Source organism: Tigriopus californicus, chromosome 11 (genome assembly GCF_007210705.1).
Source record: "Tigriopus californicus strain San Diego chromosome 11, Tcal_SD_v2.1, whole genome shotgun sequence".
Classification (NCBI taxonomy): Eukaryota; Metazoa; Arthropoda; class Copepoda; order Harpacticoida; family Harpacticidae; genus Tigriopus; species Tigriopus californicus.
In genome coordinates this window covers 9,537,275-9,563,954 of record NC_081450.1, presented here as the reverse complement: position 1 = coordinate 9,563,954, position 26,680 = coordinate 9,537,275, and the positions used below count along the sequence as shown (strand labels likewise).

Genomic DNA, 26,680 nt, shown 5'->3' with positions numbered 1-26,680 from the left:
TGAAAAAAAAATTCCTGTTTGTATTTCAACAGAATGCAAAAATATGCCAAACCTATCTAAACGGTACTGCGATGTATCACATTTGGAGGCGACAATTCAGTGGTCCATGAGACGAATATTTAGAACCCAATTTCAACTCCAATTGTAGCCTCGGTTTTCGTCCTCCAACGTAGATTGTCGTGTTCCGCAACATTGTCTCGAGGGACCTCGTTCGTTCGGGCTTAGAACAACTGAAATATTCGTCCACATTTTCTGGCTCAAGATCGGGCCCCGGCAAAGTTGTTTGGAATTGACCGACATCTTTTTCCGACTTCATCGTTGGAACATCCGTGATGAATAGAACACAGAAGATCAATAGGAATGCCAAGGCCACTGCTGAACGAGAATTCGGGTGGATACCAGAACAAGCATCCCTATTAGATCACCCTGGTTGATGGCGACCAATGTGGACGATTGGCCTGAAAGGTGAGGAAGAGTTTTTCACTTTCCTTTGTTTTACTACCGAGGAAACTAGATTTTGCCATTAGGCGCCTCTCCCAATTATGGGGGAAACAATAAAGTAGGAGTGCAAATTGAAACCCTTTGGTTTGGCTCAATTTAGGTAGGTCCCCCAAATGGTGGGTAAGTGTACATTGACTATGAGCGGTATGCAGTACGTAAGTACAATTTACAATAAGTAGGTTGGACAAGGATAAGGGAGGGAGGAAGGGGACCAGGATGGACCAGAAGAGATGGCGAGTGTGCCAACAACATACCGTGGTTGAGTGATAATGATGCAAACGGCGAGTCTTTGTCGTGTCCTTTGGCTGGTTCGTTCGATTTGGTTTTGGTCGCTCCTATTGTGGAGAGATTGGTCGCCGTTGGTCGGTCCTCGATGTGACTTGAGGCCGCCAAAAGTGTGGGAGACTCTTCCAGACTCTCAACGTCGAGGCTTTGCCAGTGCATGGTGAGCATACTGGCAACACACTTGGCATGAAGACGGCCCACCCGAAAGTGATGGGCCTTCAAGGGCAGATTTAAAACCGAGATCGTACTCAAGAGGCCGCTTGGACTTCGCTCCGAATGACTTTGAATGAACTTGGGGTTGGCGATCTGAAATGGCGCAGAAGTCATCATAACTAATGGAACAAGGGCGGGGGAAAAGGGGGGAAAGGGGGGAGGGAGCGTCGAGCACCAGCTTCTTCTGTACTTAAGAATTGTAGAGAGAATGAGCAGTCTCATTCCCCGTGGTATTATGACGTGGGCGGCATGGATAATTGTGTTGGGGCGAGACTCAATCGATTGGAGGAGTGGTATGTGTCAAAGAGTTGGAATGTGATTCCAAAAGTTTTTGTGAACCTCGCTTTCGATATGACAACTAACAAGCGGGCTGATCAAATTTTACAGCCTGAGACTCTTTTTGAAGACTTCCTCTCGACGAGGCCGTGGTCTCTAGTGGTCTTTCCTAAGCACTGGTGACAAGCCTTAATGTCCTTGATCCAGGTCAGGACATTAATCATAAAACCTTATGGGAATTGCGGTCGAAGTCCCGCCTGTTCCAGCTGAAAAAGCCAAATCAGAGATGGATATGAAGATGGCCAAAAAACTCTTTTTGACGGGTTTCGTTCCCCTGTTTCCGAAATTCTGATATCTAAGATCAGAGTGTTGTATTTCCACGTAGTAAAGCACTTTTAGTGTACTTAACAGAGCCCTCAAGTTGCCAGTAGGATACGAATTCAAGAGGGGCTAGAATAGTTTATAGGAGCATCATCCAAATATTAAAGAATGAAAAAATTGAAAGTGGAAAGTTGGCAGAGGTCTTTCAACGAGAGAACCGACTTGCGACCTCTCAACGACATTCCTGCCCATTGGAAAGACAAGAGAAGCCGGAAAGGGAAACTTTTTCCCATCTCTTATCCATGGCCAAGCCTAGTTGGTTGGCTAGTTGGTTGGTGCCCGGCCCTAGACTAGCAGGATTCCCCTCATAACTTTTGATTTCCTCTTTAAGTTTGCCCCACTTGACAATTCGCCGGAGTCTTATCATTTTTTTCGGTAGGCCCAGTGCAAGAAGAGCCATGGAACTACTGTTATCTATTTGCTCCCATTGATATCCCTTAACTCTCTTACTTACTAGCTCGTCGCTCCTAAAAGGGCCAGTGTGGAATAGAGAAATTTGATCCACGGGCTTTACCTTGTCTCCGTTAATAAACCAAGAGATATTGGCCGTGGGAAAGGTGTCCTTGACGACACAGGTGGCGTTAGTGACATCTCCCACCCGGTAATGAGGCCGTAACCCGCTGAGCAACGGTCTGGCATCCGGTTTCACTGGAAAACAAGGGAAGGCCAAGGCCACATGAAAGGCTCTTTTATTGAATGATATGGGCACCAATCTCCGTTATGTATGTCCTCCTAGCGCGAACGAGGGAGGGGGGGGGGATATGGGAAAGAAAGACAGACGGAGGGAGAGAGACAAAAAGACCCGGGTAAGTTGCACCAACATCTCAACTTGATAGTGAGCGAACTCAAGACCAATCACCTGGTCACTTTTTGCATGCCCTGTGAGGCCTTCGTCGGGGACGGTCGTTTATATTCATTTCCTACTGGTTTGGAGGACAGAGAGGGGGGACGTGAAGAGGGAGAGAGGAGAGAAGAGAAAAGAAAAGAGAACTGACTACATGAGTGCCAAATGAAGAAGCATTCTGCGTCTACCAAAAACACCATGTGGCTAACAAGATCATTCTTTGTTCCATGGGTACGAAGGAGGTAGTCGCAATGGTGCGTCCATACTCGTACTACATTGTACATACAAGATTGTGTGAAAGCACGGTGGGTGGATAGCCCGGGGGATATCCATTCACCCAACAATGCTCGACTCTTACGACCATCTTAAAAAGTGTTAGGAAGAGCACGTCAAGATCCCCTTAGTGAAGGCCATTAGGGCAAAGTTTTGTCAGGAGCCTTCCCAAGCGACTCAGGGTGGCAAGCCACCGAAATTGGCTTCTCTAAGAAATCGTGATGGAACTCCTTCTCTGGCTCCTTTTCATCGTTGTTCCTCCTGTCTATCTAATCATGCCTGTGGTGAATGGTGGGTGGCACTGATGATGGGAATGGTGTTGATGTTGATGGTGCAAATGGCGATGATGGTGGTGGTGGTAGTGGTAGTGGCAGTGGTAGAGGTGGAGATGGTGGTGAAGAGGAAGAGAAAGACGATTGCGGTGAACGCCGGGCTCGAATGTAGGCCCATCGTAAGTGCCATATTCTTTTAAGACAGAAAATGATGAAAAAACTTTCCCTCATCCTCTTTCTCTTTTCTGTGGAGGAGATGAATCTTTAAACTAAACGCCGAATTGAAGGTTGGAGCTAGTTTGCAGGTTTGCATCATCGTTGGTTGGTTGGTTGGTTGGTTGGTTGGTTGGTTGGCAGTTTCTTCTTTTCTTTCTCTTCTTCTATGGCACCAACGAGCGCGGCAAATTCATTTTCACAAAGTAGATGTGGGCACGTGTGTGTGGGTGGGTGAGGAAGATTTCAAAGTGCCTGCTCATATTATCATCATACTCATCTTTCTCCACTTTGCCCTAAATACATTTTCATATGCAAAAAGCTTTCGTCTAAAGTTACTCCATGTTTCTTCCACTAAGGCGCAAGCAGGCTCTAGTATCGTGTACTTAGTAGCAGGAGGTCCAAGACTTGGGACCGCCTCTGCCGCATTTCTAGTGCTTCTAGCCAAACCGAACTTTGAGATAACTTGACAGAAATATGAGAAATGAGAACAAGTCGTTGAAATTCAGAGGCACTTGATGCTCAAGCCTCCACCGTCTTATGAGTTTGTGCCAAACTTTTCTCCACCACAACCTTTTTTGAGTATAACCAACCGAAGATTGCCACGATAAAGCTGGTTTCGTAAAATGCCCTTGGGATTGAATTGGATCAGCGATTGTGACCCATTCCACAGGTGGAACTCACCAATGACGGTCATGTATTTCCGCACGATCTGAGTGTGAAATGATTCCTCAGCCGACGCTTCGCAGCCGTAGAGACCAGTTGAGAACAGATTGACGTCCCGAAGGGTCACGTGAAGGCCAGTCACAGTCTTCCCGGTCCCATTCAACGTTATCGACTGGAACCAGAAAGAGAGAGAAAATTGAAGAAGAAGAAGAAGAAAGAACGATAGTTCTAACGAGCACCCAATGACAGTTGGAATCCAAAAATGAGGATGATCATGAAGTTCGACAGAAAAGAGAAAGGAGAAGAGCCTCTTGGCCTACATATAACGGTTTGCAATGAAGACCTCCCATTTTTGAGGGGAGGGAGGCTGCTGACAACTCTGCACTTGCTCTTGCACACGAGTCTATGAACTTACCTCAATGTTGACTCCCTTGAGAGGGAAAGTTTTCAGAGGGTTTGGTCCCTTTGCCGGCACTAATTGAAGGAACTCGTGACGACCTTTGTACAATTTGGCAGTGTACAGGTGTTCGCCTTGAAGGTGATATTGGCAAGTCAAGTTAACTGTCTCGCCTAAGGACACGGCCGGCGGCAAAATGACTTCCATATCGCGAAGGCTCCACGACCCTGCAATTTAAGTGAAAGTAATAACTCGGTTAGTAAGAATCCCCATGTGGATTGCAAATCTGTGCATTCCACATCCGAATATGTAAACTTAAAGGCAACCGAAGAGCATCCATTCCCACCGCTCATGATTTCCCTTCCTTCCTTCCTTCCTTCCTGCCCTCTTAGGTAAGAAATTTGCTTGTGTCTCCGTTGGGGCCCACAGAAGGCCACCAGGCGGCAGCCTTTGTTTTCAGATGCAATTAAAAGTTTTGAGGCAACTAGTTGGTGGCTCCAAGTCCACCGACAATATACGTATACCGGAGGATCCCACCCTGTTTCAGAAGAGAATCATCGCACCGTTCGGAGCTAAATGTGGAAATGGAGGACGGATGTTCGCTATTCGGACAACAAACAGAACACCATTGAAGGATTAAGTTTCGCCCACTTTATTCGGCCATTCCCTCGACAGGCTTGGCCTCGTTCAAATTGGCCATGGATGGCCGTAAGTATGCACTGGATGCTGTGTAGTAATTTGCGGATATTCCTTCCGAAGACGAGAAAAGTTTTTCGACTGAAACTTTTTGTCTACTACTTGATTGCAAATTTGCAAGTAGATTCACAATTCGTTCGATGCAGCTTGAGTAATTCCATGCGCAACTAACATGGCATAGTTTGAGCCTATATCTTGAGTTGTGAACTCATCTTAGCCCGAGATCAAAGAGGGCTTCACCCAAGGTCCCAGAAGAGCAAAGTTGAGTCAAGTCAAGTCGTCGCAGAAGAAAGAAGACGAGAGAACAAGCCAAGATCGGGAGTTCCGATCTTGAGCACCAGATCTTTAAGCCTCGGGTTCAACAATTGAGGAGGGCAGTGGAGGAGGGAGCAGAAAGAGAGAGAGAGAGAGACGTATTGGCTTTAAATCCTTCTTTATCACATTAACTTAAAAGGATTTCACAGCAACCTCGTCTCCCTCTGATCGTTTTTCTCTTCAATCCAGGCTCCCCTACTATTGGTTCGTACATACTCCATCGACTCACGGAACTTGGGTGGTCTAGTCTAAGTCTTGGCATTTGGGTGGGTTCTCATATTGATTTATAATCGACCATTCTGCCCATATCCGTGGAATATTTCGTACTTCAAAGGACCAAAGAAGTCGTCTTGGCCCTCTTTCTCTTTTTTTCTTCTCTCTCTCTCTCTCTCTCCCCTTTGACTTTGGCTGATCCTTTGCCTGCCAGAGTCAAAAGCCCAGGCTCTCTCTTTAGTCTTGATACCTCATTGCTTTCAAATTTACCAATGCATTGCACCCATCTGGCCGTATTGGAGATAGTATCGGAAAAACGTGCATCAATGTCGGAGCCGTTCATCTATAAATCTCGTCGCGGGAGATCGGTCACCCCACCCCATCCCTGATTGTGCCCGGGCCGTAATCCCAAGCACCAAAATCCACCCATTCACCCACCCACCCATCTATGAAAGAGGCCGTATCTCTCGGTGGTCGATGGTGCAGCAATCTCTGACTGAGATGTATTCGCATGCCACAGCTGGACTCAGGGTCCAATGAGTCAAGTTCTGCAATGCTTCACTTCCGCCCGGTTTCATTAATCAAGCTTTGAATTCGCTCAAGCTTTTTCCGTGCCCACTGACCGTAAACTTGCGGTGCTGTCTTGTGTCTGATGCTGGGTTGAAACGGCTCGATCTTCCTTGGAGACCGGCCACGGCTCGACTGCCTCCCAATTGTTGAATGGGAAAACCTCGCCTACCGTGAGATGGCCTTGATGTGGTAAAGAGAGGTAGATACTCGGGTGTGGGTGTGGGTTTCCCCTCCCTGGTGGCCTTTAGACTCCCTAAAGGGCACTGCAGCAAAGCTCCCCAGTCGAATGTACTCGTCGAATTGAATGCATAAGGAATCACTACGCTTGGCTAGATCCTCAGGGTTGAACTGAAGCAAATACACGCGCGTGGTCTGCCAGAGGTCATGTCCCACCTGATCCCATCACGCCTGGGCGGGGCACCACGGAGGAGGAGAGAGACGAAAGAGATAGAGAGAGAGAGAGAGAGATCAAGGACCATTGAAGGTCCCCGAAAACAGGACCTCAACGTGTTGAATAATAGAAGCCTTGATGCGTCCCTGGGTAGGTGTTGCATAACTTTGCATAAATTTTCGTAGGGGCACTCATGAGCCCGACTGGGCCCCCTGACTAAAGCCTACCAATGTGCAATGCTACTACTACTACTAACACTGCCTTGGCCGCTTCCGCCCCAATGCGAATCCGTCTAGCTTGGTAGAGCATTGGGATGCTGGTTCCATGAGGAAGCAAATAGTCTTGGCTCCACTTCCGCTACTTGGTAATTTAGTATTCGAAATGTCCGTGTGTTCTTTGCAGTAAGCGGCAACATTATGTTCACTTTGATCAAAGCGAGTGCGAAGAGTTACTGCTCCTTTCTTCAAATTGAGAAGGCTTCAATGGCCTCCATGCTCGAGCCATTCGAAGTCAATCTAGTGATTTGCAACTTATCTATCCGTCCGAATCCTTAATAGCCCCATAAGAGCTGCGTAAGAACTGATTATTTGGGGGTAATACCGAACACAGCACACCTTTGTAAACTTTTTTCGTTCCACATCGACACCCAATTCACACCCAAGACCTGAAATTCCTTAACCACTCGTCCGTCGTTGACATGGAGGGCTCCCTTGACGTTGTTGGTGCGCGATGCATAACAGCCCCACAATGTGTTGCTTCAGGCTCATTTACAGTCAAGTAGACCGTGCCAATTGTAATTCCAGAAATTGCCGCTCTGACAAATGGCAGGCATTGCGACTCTCTAACAGCTTTACAACCAACCCACCAACCAACCAAGAAGCAAGCAAACGCACAACGGCAACTTTTCGTTGCTCTCGGTGGGATATCCATTCTCCCGAGAGAGTGGCGCACCATAATTTGAGCTATTAAAGCCATCTCAATTTACCGACAAAGGACACCATCATTACTTGAATTGAAGCCAGCCACTCACACATGACTTGAGGGCAAAACGGGTTGAAGATGTGCATAAATATCCCGGCCTTGTCGATGGCCCTCCACATTTCAGAGGCAGGCAAAACTAAGCGCTTTTTTGCTGCTCAATGAGCCATACCACCCACCCACCCAGCCAACTACTAAGTGCTTACTCTACTTTGGTGGCTACTGCAATTGATGGTTTTCAGTCACCAACGAGTGAGACACCAAAAAGCAGGGGCCATTCGAGCATCTGATGACTTCTAGAGAATTCAGAGTTTGGCATCTTCATACTACAATCCACTGATATACATATATATATTTTTATTTCTTCTCATCGCCACGTTCCTTGACGATGCAACCACGCCACGGCAGCTTCTGAAAAAAACTCCTTTTAAGTGGTCACGAGTTCAAAATAGAGAGAGGAGAGGGGGGGTGGATGCACTGCAACGATATTTGGTGACACTCTCTCTGAGCAGTACTGTGCATCAATAACTAACCACCTTTTCCTGGTTTCCTGACGGCTCTTTCGCTAATAGCATAATAACATGCAGCAGGAAAGATCTATTAAATATTTCTCATGCGTGTTACTCCATATCCAATCTACGTCCAAGAAGCAATGATAACTGAGAACCAACAAACCCAAAGAGACGTTAAGAGTACAGAAGAGCTGACCTGATGAGGAAACATTTCTCCCACAATTCGAGTACAACAGTACGTGGGCAGACTGTGGACTGTGGATGTGCTCAGAGATTGGTTAGTAGGATGTACGAGATAAAATGCTGACTGATCTCTATCCTAGAGCTCATTCGACAACAAGAAACTGGGCCTGGCATTCGAACAGATTGTGAGATCTTTTCTTGTAGTACAAGGAAGCAACAGAGCTCGAGAGAGAGGCCGTTTCCTAGGCTATTTGAGTCCCAGGAACAAAGGCTTAAAGGTGTGGATGGTAATATCTTAGCCACTTCTTTGCCCTCCTCGACTACTGTAGAGGAGAAACCTAATACGAATTAAGTAGCCTAAGGCTCCCGGGGTAAGTGGAGACTACATACTAGAGAAACAGTTTTTTCTCCTGGATAGGTCAGTCGCCCAAGGCTTATTGCTACTACTGACAAAGACTCTTGAGAGGGCTTCTGGACACTACCCGGTGCCTATTGTGTTAAGTGTTGTTGACAGAGCCAACTTCGCCATCGTTAGGATTGCAACCGGTCAATAATTTGCATCCAATTACATGTGCTGTAGGGACATATCCTCCAGAAGGTACAAATGGCACGAGTTCCACCCATGACGCCAAGTCGATGGTTGTTTGTTGGGGTCTCACAAGACTTTTTTGGTTTCTTCGTTTCTTCGTGTCTTTCTCTCCACTCAGAGATGGCAAGATAGCCAACAGAAAGAGAGAGAGAGATGCCGCCAATGCTGAATGCTACTGACCTTCAAGGGAAAGTTTGATGTTTCCTCTCTCGTCGTAATGCAAGCATGGTATAACACAACTGCAAGCCTAGGGTGAAGTCTGGAGGTTCGAACTTCGAGCAGTAGAAGTACGTTCAGTCCACGGAGTCGGCCATCTACTTGTACAACTCGCACAAATCGACCGTCTCGAAGATGGGCACTACCCAAATTAGATCAATCGGACGAGAGCCTTATTTCTCTGGAGGATTCTGAAGGTTTTGCTGACAACATCGATCACCTGGCAATCCGAATCGACTCGGAGATTCTTTTTATTACTATTTGTCGATCTGGCTGATTGGTAGCATGGAAGAAGGATGTTTAGCCGTGCATCTTGGAGGCATGCATCGGCTAAGGTGGCTTTTGAGCCCGAGCCGAGGGCCTAAGTTTTAATTGATGCCAAAGAGGTGTACTTGGGCTACTTGCATTACGGCGTACCTCACGTTCTCCTCAATGGGCTTTTCAAAGGGCCCTCAAAGAATCCAATTTCAAGCACTCAGAAAAGCCTTTGCTTCCGTCCGCACTCCTCAACAGTGGAGCCACGTGCAAGCGAACGAACGAACGAACGAAGGATTGAAGGGACCTCGAGGACGGCGGCGGCCTTCTTTGACAAGGTTAATTGAAATCTAACCTATGGACGAGATATGAACCTGGCACAATGAGGCGACCTGCATAACTGACGTTATTAAATCCCGCACCTTCTTCTAACGGCTTGCTTGGGAGCTCTCCCATTTGATCTGTGCTGAAACAGTACGGCAAGGTCTGCGTTCTTGGATCTCTAAGTACTTGGTAGATTGAATTTGATCTATCATGCATCTCTATCCTCATGAAAATCGAGCTGTCTGTACCACATCGAAAGGCACTAACATAGTGCACATATTTGGTGGAGAAGGAAGCAAACTGATGGCTGGCTGCATCGGCTGAAACGAACCAACCCCTGGGGAAAATAAATGCGAGCAAAATTGATGACGAAGGAGGGACTCTCTCCGTTCCAAATATTTTTGGCAAGGTAAACAAGTGCCATCCTGGTACCAACATGGGGAAAGTGCAAACGTCAAAAATCGTCCATCTCGGCAGCCTGGGCCAAAACGTCGAGGAAATAAGGAATTGGAAACTCTCATATAGACTGTCACAAATATGAGCCTAAAGCAGTTGCAATCTTTTATTTCTTTTGTTACTTGTACAAAGAGATGTCTAGTCTTGGTTGGAATACTCTGCGTTGGCCTGGGTTTTGTAATGGGCTTCTTCAAAATGCCTTGTTTTCGCGATCTTCAACGTTGGTTGAAGAATGAGATAAACCGGTTGGGATAAGAATTTAGATGAATTCTTGAACTCACTTTAAGCTTTACGGCTTCCAGAAAGGCCAGGGGATTGTAACCCTACACTGTTTATAGTTTCAATATTTTACAAAAGGAAAGACTCCGTTAGTATTAGCTCAAAGCTTACGAACATTAAAAACAGGCAAATCGAGGACTGCTGTAAGATACTCTGTAACCCGTGGTGAAAGACCCTGGGTTCAAGTTATGAACTCAACGATTGGCTTTCTGAGCATAATAGGAGCATACTCTCGCGACATGCACAAGTATGGTCAACAGCTGGCCTAGATTATACACCAAATTCGGAATATGCTCAAGTGATCAAATCAAAAGGTCAATGTTGAGACTATCAAAATTCGGCTAACATTGCGGGATTTCCTTCCAAAAAATTCCAAAATAGACCATGAAACCATTCAAAGAACTGTCACAGTTAGCTTGGTCAGCCTTCTGAGAATTATCAACTTTAAGGTAAACACTGGCCTAAAACGCACTGCATCAGATATTTGAAGTACCAATACTTAAGGGAACTGCATGCACTTCGTTGAGAGAGGGGGAAACTGAAAGCGAAGCGAAACTTCTCAGGGGGAACAAGTGGAAGAAGATGTGCTCTGGTGTCTCCATATAAGGTAGTAGTAGGTAGTGGTATTTTTCAGGCACTAAATGCACGCTTGGTGCTTCTTGGGCTGCTCGTCGTAATGTTTGCTCCTACCCGGAAAAAGACCATGCAGCAGATAGTAGGTAAGAGAACCAACCATCCAAGGAGTCTTAAAGGCTCAACTACCTCTACGGCCACTCATGGAGATCCATTGGAACGGAAATGCAAATTCGAGTGGCCAAAAATCAAGTTCTCACTCAAGGCGGTAGCAAACTACTTACTCGTACCATGTCCATGGAGTGAGCGAGTGAGTGTTGCTTTGTATGCATTTCGCGTTTGTCTCCTGTTTGTTGGATTTCTTGATTATTGTCTTGGATCCGGGTTGACTTGCTATTGGCACGAATTTGAATTGAGAAATTACGATATCAAAGGCGAAGAAACTTTGTGCTGACAAGATCTGGAACACGCAAAGTTTAGCGCTTTGACATCCACACATGTTTCCTTCAAAATATTTGGAACAAACAGATTGGCATATCTTGCTCCATCTGTAGATCCGATGCATTTCTCACGCTTGAACTCATCGTTCCATAGTTTAGCAATACTCTCTAGTAAAGAGGAAGGGGGCACGACGACGTCGACGACGACAAAGAGGAACAAAATTGGCCACGACGTCGTTCTCCTCGTTTTGGAACAACTCGAGGTGTTGTTCCATCCACTCACCCATCTTGAAAAGATCCTTTTCTGACGGACGCTCGGTACAACAACAGAAATAAAGAAGAAGAAGTCCGCACTCCATCGAGCACCACCCAGATCCAGAACTGTTGGACCAATGGAACTTGTTAGTTCCCGCCTCACTATGAGATACTCACGATTTTTCTATAAGCCAAGGGCAGTCAGCCAGCCAACCAGCCATCCTGCAACACTGCACGAGGTACAGTACAGTATAAGCATACAGTTGGACAATCAATGCATGGCAACTGGTAATAGTGGGGAGAAGAAATTCCAATTGTACTGCTCGATTTTAAGCCCTCCCCAAAGTTGGGAGCCCTTCGCCAAAAACAACAAAAGGGACGAACCTGAAGCCAAATGGGTCGGAATTAAGCGACAATCACGGATAGTTTTGAATAGCAGGAAAGCTGACTGCCTCTCTGTCTGACTGGCTTGAGTGGAAACAGAAGGTTGGATACTTTACCATGGTAAAGAGGGACTCTACCGTTGTTCCAAGCGAAAACGGAATTTCTTTTTTTCGTCCGAGGGCTTACGAGGACCAGATTGGATTCCAAACTTGGACGGAAGTGCTGTAGCACAAAGAAGACGAAGAAAGACCCGAACCTTCTTCCCCATCATAAGAGGGTATCTCACGGCCAGGTGGACTTAAAGAGAGACGAATACCCTTGGTTTTTGGAGGGAAATTGTTGATCTTTTTTCTTCCCTTCAGCGTTTGATGGGAAACGCCACCGAGATATACTTAGGAAATGGTAATAAATCAAAGGCGCGTTCCTTCCCTTCCATCTGAAAGGGTATTCACATACGATGGCGTAATGCGATGTTATTTCTAATATTCTATTTGGACTATCGGGTTCCCATTGCAAAGGAAGCAGGCACGATTGTCGCCCCTCGTCGAGTTCCACCGTGAAGCGAACTCTTGATTGGACCCCAAGCCCCACATGAGGACCAGAATAGTAAGAACGAACGAGGAGGCCAGCCAGCTCTGTAGTCTGCGACCAGATTTGAGCATCATAAATCCATAGATTTTCTCTGCCCACTGAAGACGAAGAAGAGAGAGAGACGATGGTTTTGGACCAATGTCCGACCAGTGGCCAGGGTAATGCGACACCCGAGGATATTGAGCTGCCAAACAGGAATTATGTCTACCACTTCCGCGTGTGGACCCAGTTATGCTGGGGATAGAAAGTGGATCGGGAAGGACGAGCGTTATTGAACCCCGTCTGCAATGACTTAGGCCTCTAGATGGATGTGGGACCTATGATTGTCATTATTTCGAAAATCTATCATCGCTGAGAGCGTTTTTTGGGAGATAGCTTAAAAGTGTGCACTTTTTTACCACAACGAGCTATAATGATTCATCATGGAGCATATCAACTTACAAACGACCTTAGAGGTCGGACGGCACGTGAAGACCGAACCGAGACCTTGAGATGGAGTACACACGGCGGCCTAGATGTGGGACATCTCGATCCAAGAAGTCGATGTGAGAACTGTACGTGTAGACGTGTAGCCCACCAGTCTCATCCCGGGGAGACAAATCTTCACTCTATGGTTATGTCATGCCCAGGAGACTCAAGATTATTGCCGTCTAATGCTTGAAATGGGCCATTTCTAAAAAACCAATTCCTTCTGAAAATGGACCTCCAAAGGCTACGACCAAAAGAGGGAAGAAGGGCTCTTCTTCTTAGTCTATCTCATTGTACGAGCGATCGTTCCGAGTTCTCTCATTGGACTTGGACCAATAATGCCATCGAGCGACAGTCTGACCAGCCAATACCATCGATAGATATTCATTATTCATGGGCTAGTGGTACTGCATCTTTCTCTCTATTTCTCTCCAGCATTAGTTATTAAATCTTATAAACACATGTCTTGGCATCTCGCTTTTATCCTTGATTCACATTCCAAGCATATCTTCCGGCTCAAAAAAGCTATTACTTTTATTCAAGCTACATACAGACGCTAAAAAAACACCACACACCAACCGGATGGACACCTGAACCCTCTGGACTAATCACTCCCTCAAGACACAAAGAAAACTGTTGCTCTGGGGTCATGTTCTAATATATGTACGGGTCTCAATATTTACCAGAGGGTTTAAAAAGGGAAAACAGGCAGCAGTCAACTTATTCAAGAAAAATATAAACAGTATTCTTTGAAAACGTTTGTTTCCTTGTCGTATCTCCACGCTAGCCTGATTCCCAACAAAATCGCAGCAACTATATGAAGGGAAATTGCTGCTCTCCCAAATCTCTTTTGATGTCTCATTATAGTGGGTACTTACATTGTGACCCTTCTTGCCCTTGAGCAATTCATGAGGCTAGAAAAGGGTCTGCTTGGCTCATTTAATGGGGGACAGTTCCTATTGTTCTGGACTACTTGAGGGGCGAAAAATGTCTGTTTTAGATCGCAGCTGAAGTTCAACCGCCGCAGGATGTTCAACCCCAACCACGTGATATCGAGTACACATCCTAAACAATAACAGAAACGGCCTTTGAACCGTCGGGTCCTCCAGAGGTTGAGTAGTCTTCCGGTGGGGCATTCTGAGGCTCTCGTGTGCTCCCCTTTCTCCTTTTCGTCCCCGTCGTCCCCGTCGTCCCCATCGTCCCTGTCGTCCCTGTCCTCCTTCTTCCTACAGTTCTCCTACTCCTCTGTAGTCTCTGTACATTCAAACTACGACACAGAAAGAGAGAGTGAGACTCAGGCAAAAGACATTCAACCGGCCATGAAATTTGCATTTTATTTTTCTCCATTTATGCCTCGCGAAAGAGGGAAAGAAAGATGCTATCAAATAGAGACACAACACACGGAAGGAAGGAAGAAATAGAATGCTCAAGCACACCACCCTACAACGCCATCAAGGAACACAGTAATGCACTGAAGAGCACCCACCAATGGCCCCCGTTTCCTCTCGCAGCCATTCACCATTCCCATGCTACTCACTCCACGCCTCGATCTCGTCTTATACCCACGTTGAGATACTTGAGCAAATTCCAAAGACCCACAGTCGAACATCTGGTACCAAAGGACCTTGATTTCTGCTCAACTTTCGCTTGTACGGGAGAGAAATGAGAAATCCGCCGGGTGCCAAGTGGGCGGCGAACTTCTTTACTTTGAATAATCTCCAGGGGTGAACGGTGCAAAGGATCGAACCAACCTGTCACCTCCTCGTTTGTCTTGTCCCACGCAAGCTACGTAGCCAGACAAGCTGAGAGATACCCGGAGACCCGGACCCATTGGGGGATCTGGGACCATTTGACATATGAGATGACTTCCTGCCTGTCTACCTTTGCACCCAACGAGGAGGGTTTTTTTCCCTTGAACTGTCTTTGTAATAGAAAGTTGTTGAATGAGCAAACTTTGGATCATTTCATTGTTCCAACGAGGTTTTTTCTCTCCTCTCACTCGAGCTGAGTGGACCGACCACATTTCATTGAGTTACGATTAGAGACGTTCGTTTCAATAGGACCGCTTCAAAGGCTGCCCTTCAATTCGGTCTCTCGGTATCCATTTTCAAATCTGCGTATTTTATGTTTTCATTCAAAAACCCTTTCTTTATGAACCATGTCCGGAGCTCCTTTTCTTGCTCTAAAATATGTAGTAAATCGTTATAGCAGAATAATCTCAAAAAGTCGAACAAAAAGTCTTGGATTTAACCCTCGTGGATTTCGTGATGATGCTGTGCTTATCATCTTCACTCCAAGCAGGATCGTTGATATCCCGTCGAGCTCGTTGGTTTCGCTCCCTGATTTTGTTTTTTTGAATTAAAGCGCTCCAACCTTGAAAGGACCCAATGGACTGTTTTCGACTTGATTTTCGTGTTGTGTACCGTGGCATACTCCAACGAGACCCGAGAACAATGTCTAATGGAATGTATCCTCCGCATCTTTTTAGTTGAGGCCCAGGGGTATTTAAAGGCTAGGTCAAGGATTGCGCCAACGTGGAAGCTAATATTCATGTCGAGATTGTTGACCGTGAAAGAGCAGCTAGAATTCCACATTGCTTTTAAACAGCCTCGTCCCAGGAGTTTGACCGTTTCGAGTGGTCACTGGTCAGTGCTATTCTTGTGGTGGCTACAAAGCGCTTTTTATTTGGCACATTCCCCTCTTTTCTTCAGCCTGGCCTTCGCCACCGTCTCTGTGGCCTTTTTCCCCAAAGATCACAATTTGACTTCTCCTCAGCACAATTTTTGGGGGGCGCGAAGAGAGAATGAAACCCGCCTCAAGAGGCAAAAAACAAGATAAACGAACCAAGGAGAATGGCAGATTCCCAAGAAATGAGATCTAACTCCATTCCATGCACCTCGTCCGTGGAGATCGAGCCATAGCCATGAATTTGTAGCCCTATGAATAATCTGAATAAGCGAATTTAGAGTTTTTATTCGTTGCTCCCACCGACGCTCGCTTGAAGCTGAATTATGGGCGTGCATCCATCTTTGGACGTCAGAGATCGTGTGAAGAATGCATCGTGAACCAGAGGGGAAATGGAAGGGTTGTTTACGTTCTTAATCGCTTGATGATTACCCGCTATCCCACAACTAAGCCCATGTGCGGCTGGCGTGGCCTTGATCTCACTTCTCACGTTTGGATCATTTCTGCCGTGCTGCTCTCATAAACAAGGAGGTCAGGCTTGAGGTTCCATCGATAATGCCCATTGTTGTTCCAAGAGTCCAGAAAGTTTGGCAACATGGCTGGGATCTCTTACTTCCTCTTGTTGTTATTATTGCGTGCATTATGTGTGTTCTGTGTACTGTCTATGGGGCACGGGTTGGGGAACACCGTAGAACTCTTGTTCAAGAGGAGAGCCATGTCAATCCTAAAATAATGGAAGTGGAACGAACCTCTTTGTGGACCTCTTTGTTAGTCAGACTGAAAAGATTTGGCCATCCTTGTGATCTCGTTTAAAAATGGGCTTTGGATGGCTGTCTTTCCCTTATCAAAATTGAAGGTTATTTCTAACGCCTTTTAACCGCCTTCTTGGGACGGTAACAATTGAGTATGAAGAATTGTAAGTGGAATATTTATGGGAACGCAAAGTGACCCCTGATATTTTGACACAACTCCCTTTCTCGAATTTTAATCTGAAATAGTATAAACTTTATGCTTAGCAGTATCGTATTAGTACTATGCATTAGACGAATGTGAAAGATTTAAACAGTCATTTTTTTAATGAAAAATCAAATTTCACTAACCAATTCGTGGAGTGAATCAAAATCAGGACAAATCTGTCTTGAAAGACCTCAACGGTGACCTGAATGAAGCTCGAGTTTTATCTAAGTAATATCGTTTAGCAGAGACAAGCTGAGACTTGTCGAAGCAAACATCGGAGTTTGACCACCATCCATCCATGTTCTCTTGGTTCCAAAAAGAAAACCCCGGCATCCAACCTTCCAAAATGCAATTACTTATCAACGACAAACCCCTCAAGGTAACTAGGTATAAGGCGTAATGAAGAAAGCGACCACCAACTCGCCTTTTTGCCTCCAAGACAAATGAGCTTGGGTACGTAGATCACCTAATACTACAGAGTTTACAAGAAAAAGCAAGAAGGAAAATGTAACGAGACTACTGAAATGATACGTTTCCGGCACTATTCGTATGCTTACTTAAACCAATTATCTATCCATTTGGTTTGGACCATTTCAATTTCGTTCTAAATGATAATTCAAATTATTTACATGGAATACTTACGTAGATATAAACACTCAGTAGACGGTCTCATTTCATTTGTGATTTTTGTTTCCTATTTTGCCTTTATGATGATCAAGGCGATTAACAAGCAAAAGACACTCTAATTTAGCTCCACTCAAAAATTGTCGTTTCGCATCATACCAGTACATCAATATGAATCAGATTTGAGTTGCAATCTATATGTTGCCCCTAAGAGCTGGGAGCTTTATTTATTTTCGATAAAAGAAAACTAGTTTACAAATTAGAAGAAGAAAATCCTAGTCTTCGCATATTGTCAAATCAGAAATCAAGTTTAATAACCTACGTAGAAAGGGATGATATCGATCTGGACCATGTAACCAGTAGACCTTGTGTCTGATTTGTCTCTCCAAGATGGTGTGGGCACTTAGAAAGACAACTTATAGTGCCATCGAAGGATGACAAATTATGGGTCATCTTTGGCATTTATCCAGACCCATCCTAACTCCTAACTCCCCCCTCATCAAAGAATGGTTCCAAGTCGGTCAAAAAAGAAGCCTATAAGAAGCAATATCCCAACTTGAAGTATATTTGTCATCCCGGGGAGCAATTACCCGGACTTTTCTTCCCAGACGAACAGAGGGAAGCAAAGAAACTCCGAGAACAATCTGGTTTGGGAGGGAGTCTTGAGGGAACCGAGCAACCACCAAGTGTGACCAGACCAATCCAGATCCACTGGGCTGGTCCACTAAACTTCGACGATGATGATGGTGGTGGTGGTGGTGGTGGTTGTGGTTGGGATGGCGGGTGACAAACCTTCAGCAATTTGAAACGGTGATTGGAACACATACATTTGGCACTGGCCTGATCCATCCAAAGGCATGTGAGTGACAGAGACTGAATACACCATCGAGGTGTGAGCAAAGTCACGCAGGGGGCCATCGACACGATTATCATCATAATCACGGGCATGATCAAGATTCACGATTCCTCGTTGCTCCTCAGGGTGTTCTAAGCCGAAAAAAGATCGAACGGAAGGATCTTCGTGATCATTTGAACTTCCTCACGTTTCCATCGCATTGGAAGTTCCGACCTTGGCCGATCGTCATGGCATGGAACTCGTGGTCGGGAAGTTGGCGACGACGACCGTACCACGTTACGTCCAGTCCACTCCAATGCCGTACCAGGCAACACACAAGTTCTCGTAACGATCGAAGGAGAAACAATGAAACAAACAATACACCAATGTAAATGGCCTGATCCAAAGAGGGCCGATCAACTTAGTTCCTAGTCAACGAGTTCCACCTTTCAGCTTGGGGTCAAACCGGAGAAAAAGACGAGGAAGCGGAGAAAAAGAAGAGGAAGACTACGAAAAAGAGAGAAAGAGAGAGAGAGAGAGAAAGATCAATCAGCAACTCCACTACAATTAGTCGGATCAATCAAGACTGGCTGGTTGGTTGGCTAGGTAGTTGACTGGCTCGCTCCCACTTCCAAGTTCTTTTCGTCCTCGTTGCCCAAAGACCGCGACCGAGAGAGAGCTCTCAAATGGGAACAACTCCGGAGTAAAAATTCTGGGACAAATTCTGTCTCCTGACCACAATTGGCGCATTACACGGTAGTCCACGCGAGTTTGACAGCCTCAAATGACGAGGCCGAATTGGACAACAGGAACTGGCACAAACATGACGAGCACAATGCAGTCAAACGCCATGCACTTGGATATCGCCCATAACTGTGTGCTGACTCATCCTTTTCGGCAATGGGTCTCTCTCTCTCACCCCATCTCAGGGCCATAAACGCCCAAGCCAATTTTCAAGAGATTTCAGCCCAGACAAAGCTAAATGAGTCAATTTGGAAAAATATAGGAGGGAGGCATTGGTGATGTGTGAAATAAAACGATAACTGATAGGAATTTATGATGACCTTGTTTCTCTCTACGGTAGTCGGGATCCGACGGAGACCGATTGGTTTGTTGTTCACCAACTGTTCCTGTTCCTCTTCTTCAATGTCCTGTACTCTCAGTTTGCCACTACTGTGCTTGAGACCGTGGTGTATCTTGTTCCTTCCTCAATACTGCGTCGAGTAGTGAAGGCCATCAGGAAATCGGAATGAATGACTAATCTTAACCTGGCCAGGGCTGAACAGCCCTCACCAGAAGCCAAAGACCAACTGGTGGTACCTCACATACACACAAAATAAATTAATGGCCTGTTATTGCAAGCCAATATTGTCCCAACCCGAGGGTTCTTAAAAAAACGTGCATTATATCCAACCCAAATATTGCCAATCACCCTGACTCCCGACGCGCCCCAGTTCCTCCTTACCTCATATAGCTTTCAAAAAGAGGCAATTGTAGTCTTAATCAATATTGTGAAAAGAGCCAACTCACCTTGAAGAAGTAGTAGAAATAGAACAGTCAAGTAACGATGTGTGCCCCTGGGGACACACGACATCATATGACAGCTCACCATTATGGTAAGTGGCCTCTTCCTGTAATGAGAAAAGAAGGACAAAGAGATTTATATCAATGGTGGCCTGAACATCAAACGAGGCTGATAATTCGCCTTCCCCATTGCATCCACCCCCAGGCACACATACTTTGACCCACCTAGTATCCTCAAGGTGGTATGTACCTTGAACAGTACAGTACGTACGTAGATCTTACTTTACTTATAGGGATGAGTACTGACGAGTTGTCCCACTTTAACAACTTCCAATCTCGGCTAATCGGGAAAGGGGACTGACTTGATCGCTCTCCCAGATCCCAAGTACGTACAATAGTACATGCAGTCGTCCGTCGTGGTAGTACTAGTAACTGTGAATGAGGTCAATGGTGGGAAAGAGATGAAGAGAACGAAGAACTTCCCGCCGGCCTCCACGCCCTCCATCTGTCCATCTGTGCTATTTTGTACCACCCACTGTACCAGAGCTCAAGTCCCATCATATTACCGCATCTTCCTGTCCTTCAACATCCTCGCAACGAACTTCTGCACATGCGAGATTGAATGAACCTAAGCAGATTTCACATGAGCTTTTCCACACCAATACCCTGGGTTTGCGGCGGTTTGAACCAAGCTTTGCGAATAATTTATGATCTGATCCTTGGCGATTTCCTCTAAAAGTTGGAACAGTAAACGCACATCGGGTACAAGTGATCACGTCTTTGGTGTTAAGAAATTCTCTGAATGCCATAATGAATGCGAGGTGTTTATCCTTGGAGCCAGAGTTAGGCGTTAAAGAAAAACAAAGCGATTTGGTGATTGCGAATTGCCTTCGCGATGTGGTTCTGTACGCGGTATTCATCGCCATTAGATATGGGGCCAAATGGAACCCCGGATATCATCATACCATTCCATTTGTTCCAATCACCTCAAGACTCTTAGCTACAACTCAAGAACACACTTCAGAATCTTCAGTAGTCAGCGAGGCTAGAAATCATTCATTTCCTGTTCCCGCTAATTGTGTCCTTTCATTTTCGAGTGTCGTTAGTTAACCTTGAAGGTCATCTATCCATCCATTCCCCCATGTGCAACAAAAGGCTCAGTTGGAACAAGGACGAAGAAAATGGGAACATTGTTCCTCTCTCTCTCCCAAACACATCATTTATCCTCAAAAGTAAATGGCTTGACTAAGTGAAAACACGGGTTCGAGTCGAGGGACTCGGTTTTCAAGAGCAATGCACCAAATTAGACTGAGGTAAGCGGTCACAAATACGCTCGTTTGAGGTTCAATGAGTTCAAGCAGATTGAACCTGACGACCCAAGATCCTTGCAGTCAACCAAAAAAAAAAACTCACCATCCAAGGCACATGGAAGGAAACGTTTCCAAACCCCAACTAGAGAATGAGGAGACAGACAGACAGGCAGCGACAAAAAGGCAGCCTTTCTTTGGCCTTTTCATTCCTTCCCCTTCCTCTTTGTGCCACGTCTGTGCTGTGTTAGAAGAAGCAATCAGATAGAGCAAAGCAAGAATGAACTCATTTATCAGTGGCTGGGATACTGCTTGGAGAAGCATTATCATCAGTCGAGGTGATCAGAGAGGGGGGAAATTTATTATGCAGAAATAACGAGATTACCATGTCATTCTCTCGGCCAGTCCCCAAGAACAGCACAATGAGAACCGGGAAAACGAGGCAAAGACTGGCTTGAGCAGCCGTGAACTAAGAGCAGAGCAGTGCAGTAGCAATACAACCAATTCCTGCTAGCCGCCATGAAGACTGATCTTGGCTAATGAACCAATGGTCAATGAACTGAGGACGACTCTTTGGAAAGGTCGTCTCAGTGCCTTCGACCATTTATCATGTTTTTGAGCAGATTGATACCTACAGCTTACTCGTATAGTATACTATTCAAACGACAACCGTCTTTGTTCCAAACCCGACGCTTCCTAGAACCTGTTTAAAACAGCTTTACAATGCATTGTAAACCATGATTGGTCATCAATGGCCAAACTGTGAGTAAAATTGTTGGTTCGATTCTCGACCAAGAACGGACCGCGTTCCACCATGGTACATCATATTCTTGGGGCTCCACACTTACAGACATTCAGTCATACTGTCATGCTATACACACGGCGAGAATAGTCGAAAGGCTGATATTGGGGACGTCGCCTGTAACGTAATAATTAATGCCAGTGATCTATTGGGAGGCAAGACAAGGCATCCCAGAAACCCTTGGCCAACCCGACGAACGGAACACTTTGGATCTCGGGTTGTGCCCATGATAAAAGATAGAGGGGAAACAAAGGAGGAGATGAACCAACATTACTGCTATTGAGAGGTAATGGTTCTAGCAGGCAGCGATTTACTGATGGAATGAAAAAATCGGATGATTATCACAGTGTGGTGATGCTGTGATTCTGACAAAGACCATCGTGAGAGATTCAACCACGGAAAGTACGAATCATCCAACAATCAAAGGTCACAATAAAACTGGATTGTCTCTGATACTGGCCCAAATCATGGGATTTAAGGTTGAAGATTAGAATCAGATTGTCGAACAAAATTGATTCGGTTGATGTGCTTCTTGGTAATTTTCGCTATGAAAATTTTGGGACTGAGCGAATGATTTAGCCCATTTGTTGTTGTTTTCTTGCCTTAAAAAGAATTACTTGACTTAAATGATTTGTACTGCCTAGAGTTCTAAAGTTAAAAATTGAGAATATCTGACAGACACTCTATAGCCTTGACCCATTGTAACCATAAATGAGCATTGAAACTCTTTTCCATCCGAGTCATTTTCATTTTATAAATGGCAAAGAAATGGTCAAGGTAACATGCTTTCGAGGAACAACCCTTCTCAATTTATAATGCAGAGGCTGACTTCTTGTCAAAAAATTCGTTCCCAACTTTAGATTTCATGTCTTTTTGGCTTGAAAGAAGATCTCTTACAGCATTGTTACAACATAACTGTCTGTTTTGGGATTTCAGATGTTTAATACATATCATAGCGTCCTAAATTTGTTACAGGAGTCTGCCTTTTGTGCTACATTGTGCTTCCTAATTCTTATCTCACCTTTTCATCGTCATTTTTGTTGCATATTTCATTTCAGAGCTCTGTAATCTTTGATCACGTTTCAAATTCATGTTTTTGGTTTGAAGCAACACTAGCCATTGTACAATTGTTCCCAACTCTGTCAAAAGCAAGGGGATTCTAACCTTTAGAGCTGTGCGACTCCCCGCCCCGAAAGGCATCTCCAGAGATGGTTTTGTAACCAAAGGTAACAAACATCCTCTCAAGTGACTGCGTACGTAAATGTTATCTCAAACTTTTTATACGTGAAAAGATTTGGCTTTTAGATGACTTCAGGCGTTTTTTGCCATATCTTTTCATGCAACGGTTCAAGTCGCCATTCGAGTGTGGATTGGAAATAGCTGGTCAAGAAGTTTTTTATTTTGTGTCAAATATCAAAGGAAAATGAAGTGGAACGCGTCCAACTTAATTAAAAAGCGTGTGGAACAGGATGTCCAAGCATTGTCTAATTAGAACCCATCCCAAAGGATGGATTCTTTGAATTCCACACGTTTAGCTCGTTTCAGATATAATCTGTGTGGAGGAGAAGGGAAAACTGGATCTATATCAAATCAAACATAGCTAGAGGCCCCTGTCTCTCTGTCTCTCAGTAGCTTTAGTTCTCTGTCTTAATGTTATCACATTGAGTGGATTTCCATTTCAGGGGAATTCAATCTTCCGAGTGGTGTGGGCGTTTGGAAGAGCGAGCAATAACATGACTTTTGGATGTCACTTAACATCTTTGGAGTGTATTGACATTTTGAAAATGAGTCCCTTGCCATTGCGTGCACATTGCGTTAATGATGTCACTTGAGGGAGGGGGCTTGACGGAGCGTAAAAAACGAATCCATTACCCTCACTGTACCAGGATGGATGATGCACTTCTTATTGTCAGAACACGTCGATTGAGACATTGTACATACGTGGTATAAGAGCCCTCAAAGAAGAGCATAAAAAAATGATAACAACAACAACAACAACAGCCAGCAACTACTTCTTGACTACCCTACAACTCCAAGGGACGCCAATGTTCGAAGAACGAGCTGGTCTGTTCAATACTACCGAACAATCTCTTACAAGACTCTCGTAAAACAGAGGATCCTCCTTTCTTTCTAAGCCAATCTGTGCAGTTGTCGCAACATGACAAAGACAACGAAGGCTAACTATACGGGACACTGGTTGGACCCAAATGGAAACCAACGAATTTCCCGATGACTTGCCCTGTCCTTGGATCCAATTCAGGATGATTGGCAACATTGTTGATAAGTCACAACGAGAGCGGGTCTAGACAAATTCCTACGGTTACATTATGTTCCCTATATACTGTAGTAAAAGACAGAGCATTGTCGTCTGGATTGGCAAATGGTAGGTGAAGATGAGCTTAAAGAAATGTACTGCATCCAAAATGAATTTATCCCCCAGGTTCTTATAGTTTGCGCTCTAAAAACCCGAGCTTATCCCCCAAAAAACTTCTTATTGTACGCTAGTCCGTAACGCTGAGTGAAGGGTCTCCTTAGGATCAGTCTGAAGGTCAAACATGATCCTCACTTAAAATGCCATTTCACCGGAGATTGAGGGGTTTGAATTTCAGGCTACCCGCCACCATGTATGATAGGGATACGTATCTCGTTGGTTCATTACTGCAATCAGGGCAGTACTTAACGCTAATGGCTCCGATAATAGCCTGTATGAGACTCAATTGGCTTCATCATATTAAACAGAAAATCTAATCTTTATACCCTCACCTTGAGTGGATCGCTTTGAAAAAATGAGAAGAAAAAACATGTTCTCTGTTCTGTTTGGGTACACTTTAAATCTAAATTGAATTACAGTCTATTCATAGGCTTGGCAGCAAACCCTTTGGAGGTCCAAAATATTCCAACGAAACAACACCTGACTGAAATGTCTACCAAAAAGCCCGAGTTTTTTTCTCTGGGCACTAGCACGTTAACTTTTTTGAACCAATAGTCTGCCTTTCTTTTTAGGAGCCAAAAAGATGCCTTGCTCACCATTATTCTTGCCAAATGCAACACGCTTCTTAATGAGCGTCCGAGAAAAGGCTACTTGGACACAGTCTCAGATTGGACCTTGGAGAAGGTTCGACTTTAAAAGAGGCTTTACCTTCTTTCGCCGAACCATAGCTTTAATTAGCGTTTAATGAATTAGAGGCGGACAAGCCTCCCAAGACACTTTGCGGAACTTTTGTTGACTACATAGATACTTCCGCTAAAACGCAAAATGAGGAGCACTAACTCTGATGCGTTTAAAAGCCTTTAGGCGAATTTTTAGTACCCTTGACCTGGCAAAATGTTCATACTTGATTAGGGTCGTCTCTGAGGAAGGAACGAAAGTAATGTGGACTTCTCAAGGAAGTGAAGGAAGTTTCTGTTGAAAACATTTCATTTTAAAAAGTCATCCAAGAGCCTTTTTTCTGTAAGTGAAGGTCGTGCTCTAACTCCCCAGGTGCCGAAGTTCAAATTTCGCCTTTTAAAATTTGTCATGTTTATCGCGACCATTAATCAAGCAACTTCGACTTGGCTGAATCTGTTGCACCTTTATTTTACAATAAAGCCCGAAAATGCGAGCAAAATAACTATTCAACTGGGAATCTGGGGAAAAGGCTCGAGATCACAAAGCCCGTAATGACCTTATTTCACATGGAATAGAAAACAAAACAATCCCATACCTTCAAGTAACGATTGAGGCCCAATCCTGCTTTTATCTCAGGTACATTTGCATGATCCGTTGGAAAATGCTGGATATCGTGTGCGGCTTCGTTTCGATCACTACAGTGTCATTCTGATGCCTTGGCACCCTTTAAGCTCACGGTGGACAATGAACGGGACGGGATGATCGTTGATAGTAGTTGATTAAAACACGGATCGCTCGATATAATAAAACTCCCAGATGTCCAAAAGAGATACCTTGGTGCATGTGTGCTTCCACTAACGTCTGGTTGTCGACTTCTCTATTTCACCCATGTCGTCGCCTGGGTCTTCTCCTCGTTATCCCGTCCGTTATCCTAGGGCACGCACGCGGGATCGAAGGCCCACTCCCTCCTGGTCCCTTGGTTAAGGAACGCGAGATTCCCCTTCCTTCTTTCCTTCCTTCCTTCTTCTTTTTCTTCTTCTTCTTCTACTCGTTCCTTCTCGATCTCGTTCCCTTCTACGTATAGAAGCCTCGCCTCGCTTTTCCACCACCACCACCATCACCACCCCCCCACACACAGACACACACACACAGTTCTTGGGTGAATGGATGAAGGTTGAAGTTCCGTCGTCGGAGGCGGAAAAAAGCCACACGGAACTAAGCTTCTGGTGCCTCCTTGCACCTTCAAAAGTGGGAGTCCATTAAAGCCCGAAAGACACGGCGCGAACAAAGTTTGCCCGACTTTGACATCATGTCTACGCACTTTAAGACACAACATATCAACACATCTCTGACAGAAGTGACACTTACTAAATATACCGGGGAGTCGAGCGGGTCGAGCTATGGATCCGGGGATTAAAAATTAAAAATGAATGAAACATGTCAGTTGTCATTCAGACGACTCGGTTCATCCAAGTGCAATGTCATCTTTCCAGTTTACGGGAGAAATATTGTGTTCTCAAAATGTGATGCAAGTCATAACCGTAACGAGGCGTCGGTGTTATTGCGTCGTTCACCTGAAGCATCACACAATCACGTCTTGGAATGGCATCCAAAGATGCCTTCAAAATTCAAATTCGATCTGGTGGCGGCTGGAGAGCATCAGACATCACCCAAGGTCTGCGCATAAGTGCGCCCACGGATTTGTATTAAGAGAGCGAGGGATATTTCGCTGGTCTTCCTTTTATCGTTTACTTTGCAAAGACTTGAGTAAAAAAGATTGGGAGCTTGTCCGTGCTTTTTTTGTGGGTGAAGATCGACCACTTCGGAC

General features: G+C 45.1%; 1 protein-coding gene across 2 annotated transcripts; it reads right to left on the bottom strand.

The window, feature by feature from the left end:
• Window positions 1-26,413, bottom strand: LOC131890575 (uncharacterized). Of its 2 annotated transcripts, XM_059239947.1 has the most exons (7): window positions 25,448-26,413; window positions 19,641-19,741; window positions 4,340-4,548; window positions 3,943-4,096; window positions 2,171-2,304; window positions 756-1,092; window positions 1-458 (listed from the first exon to the last, which is right to left on the bottom strand). In XM_059239947.1, exons 2-7 carry the CDS (start codon window positions 19,720-19,722, stop codon window positions 352-354), a joined length of 1,023 nt encoding a protein of 340 aa, XP_059095930.1. In that variant the 5' UTR covers window positions 19,723-19,741; window positions 25,448-26,413; the 3' UTR covers window positions 1-351. The 2 variants fall into 2 exon arrangements, with proteins under 2 accessions (XP_059095930.1, XP_059095931.1); XM_059239948.1 differs by lacking the exon at window positions 25,448-26,413 and having other exon boundaries at window positions 19,641-19,818.
• Between the last annotated feature and the right edge of the window lie 267 nt (window positions 26,414-26,680).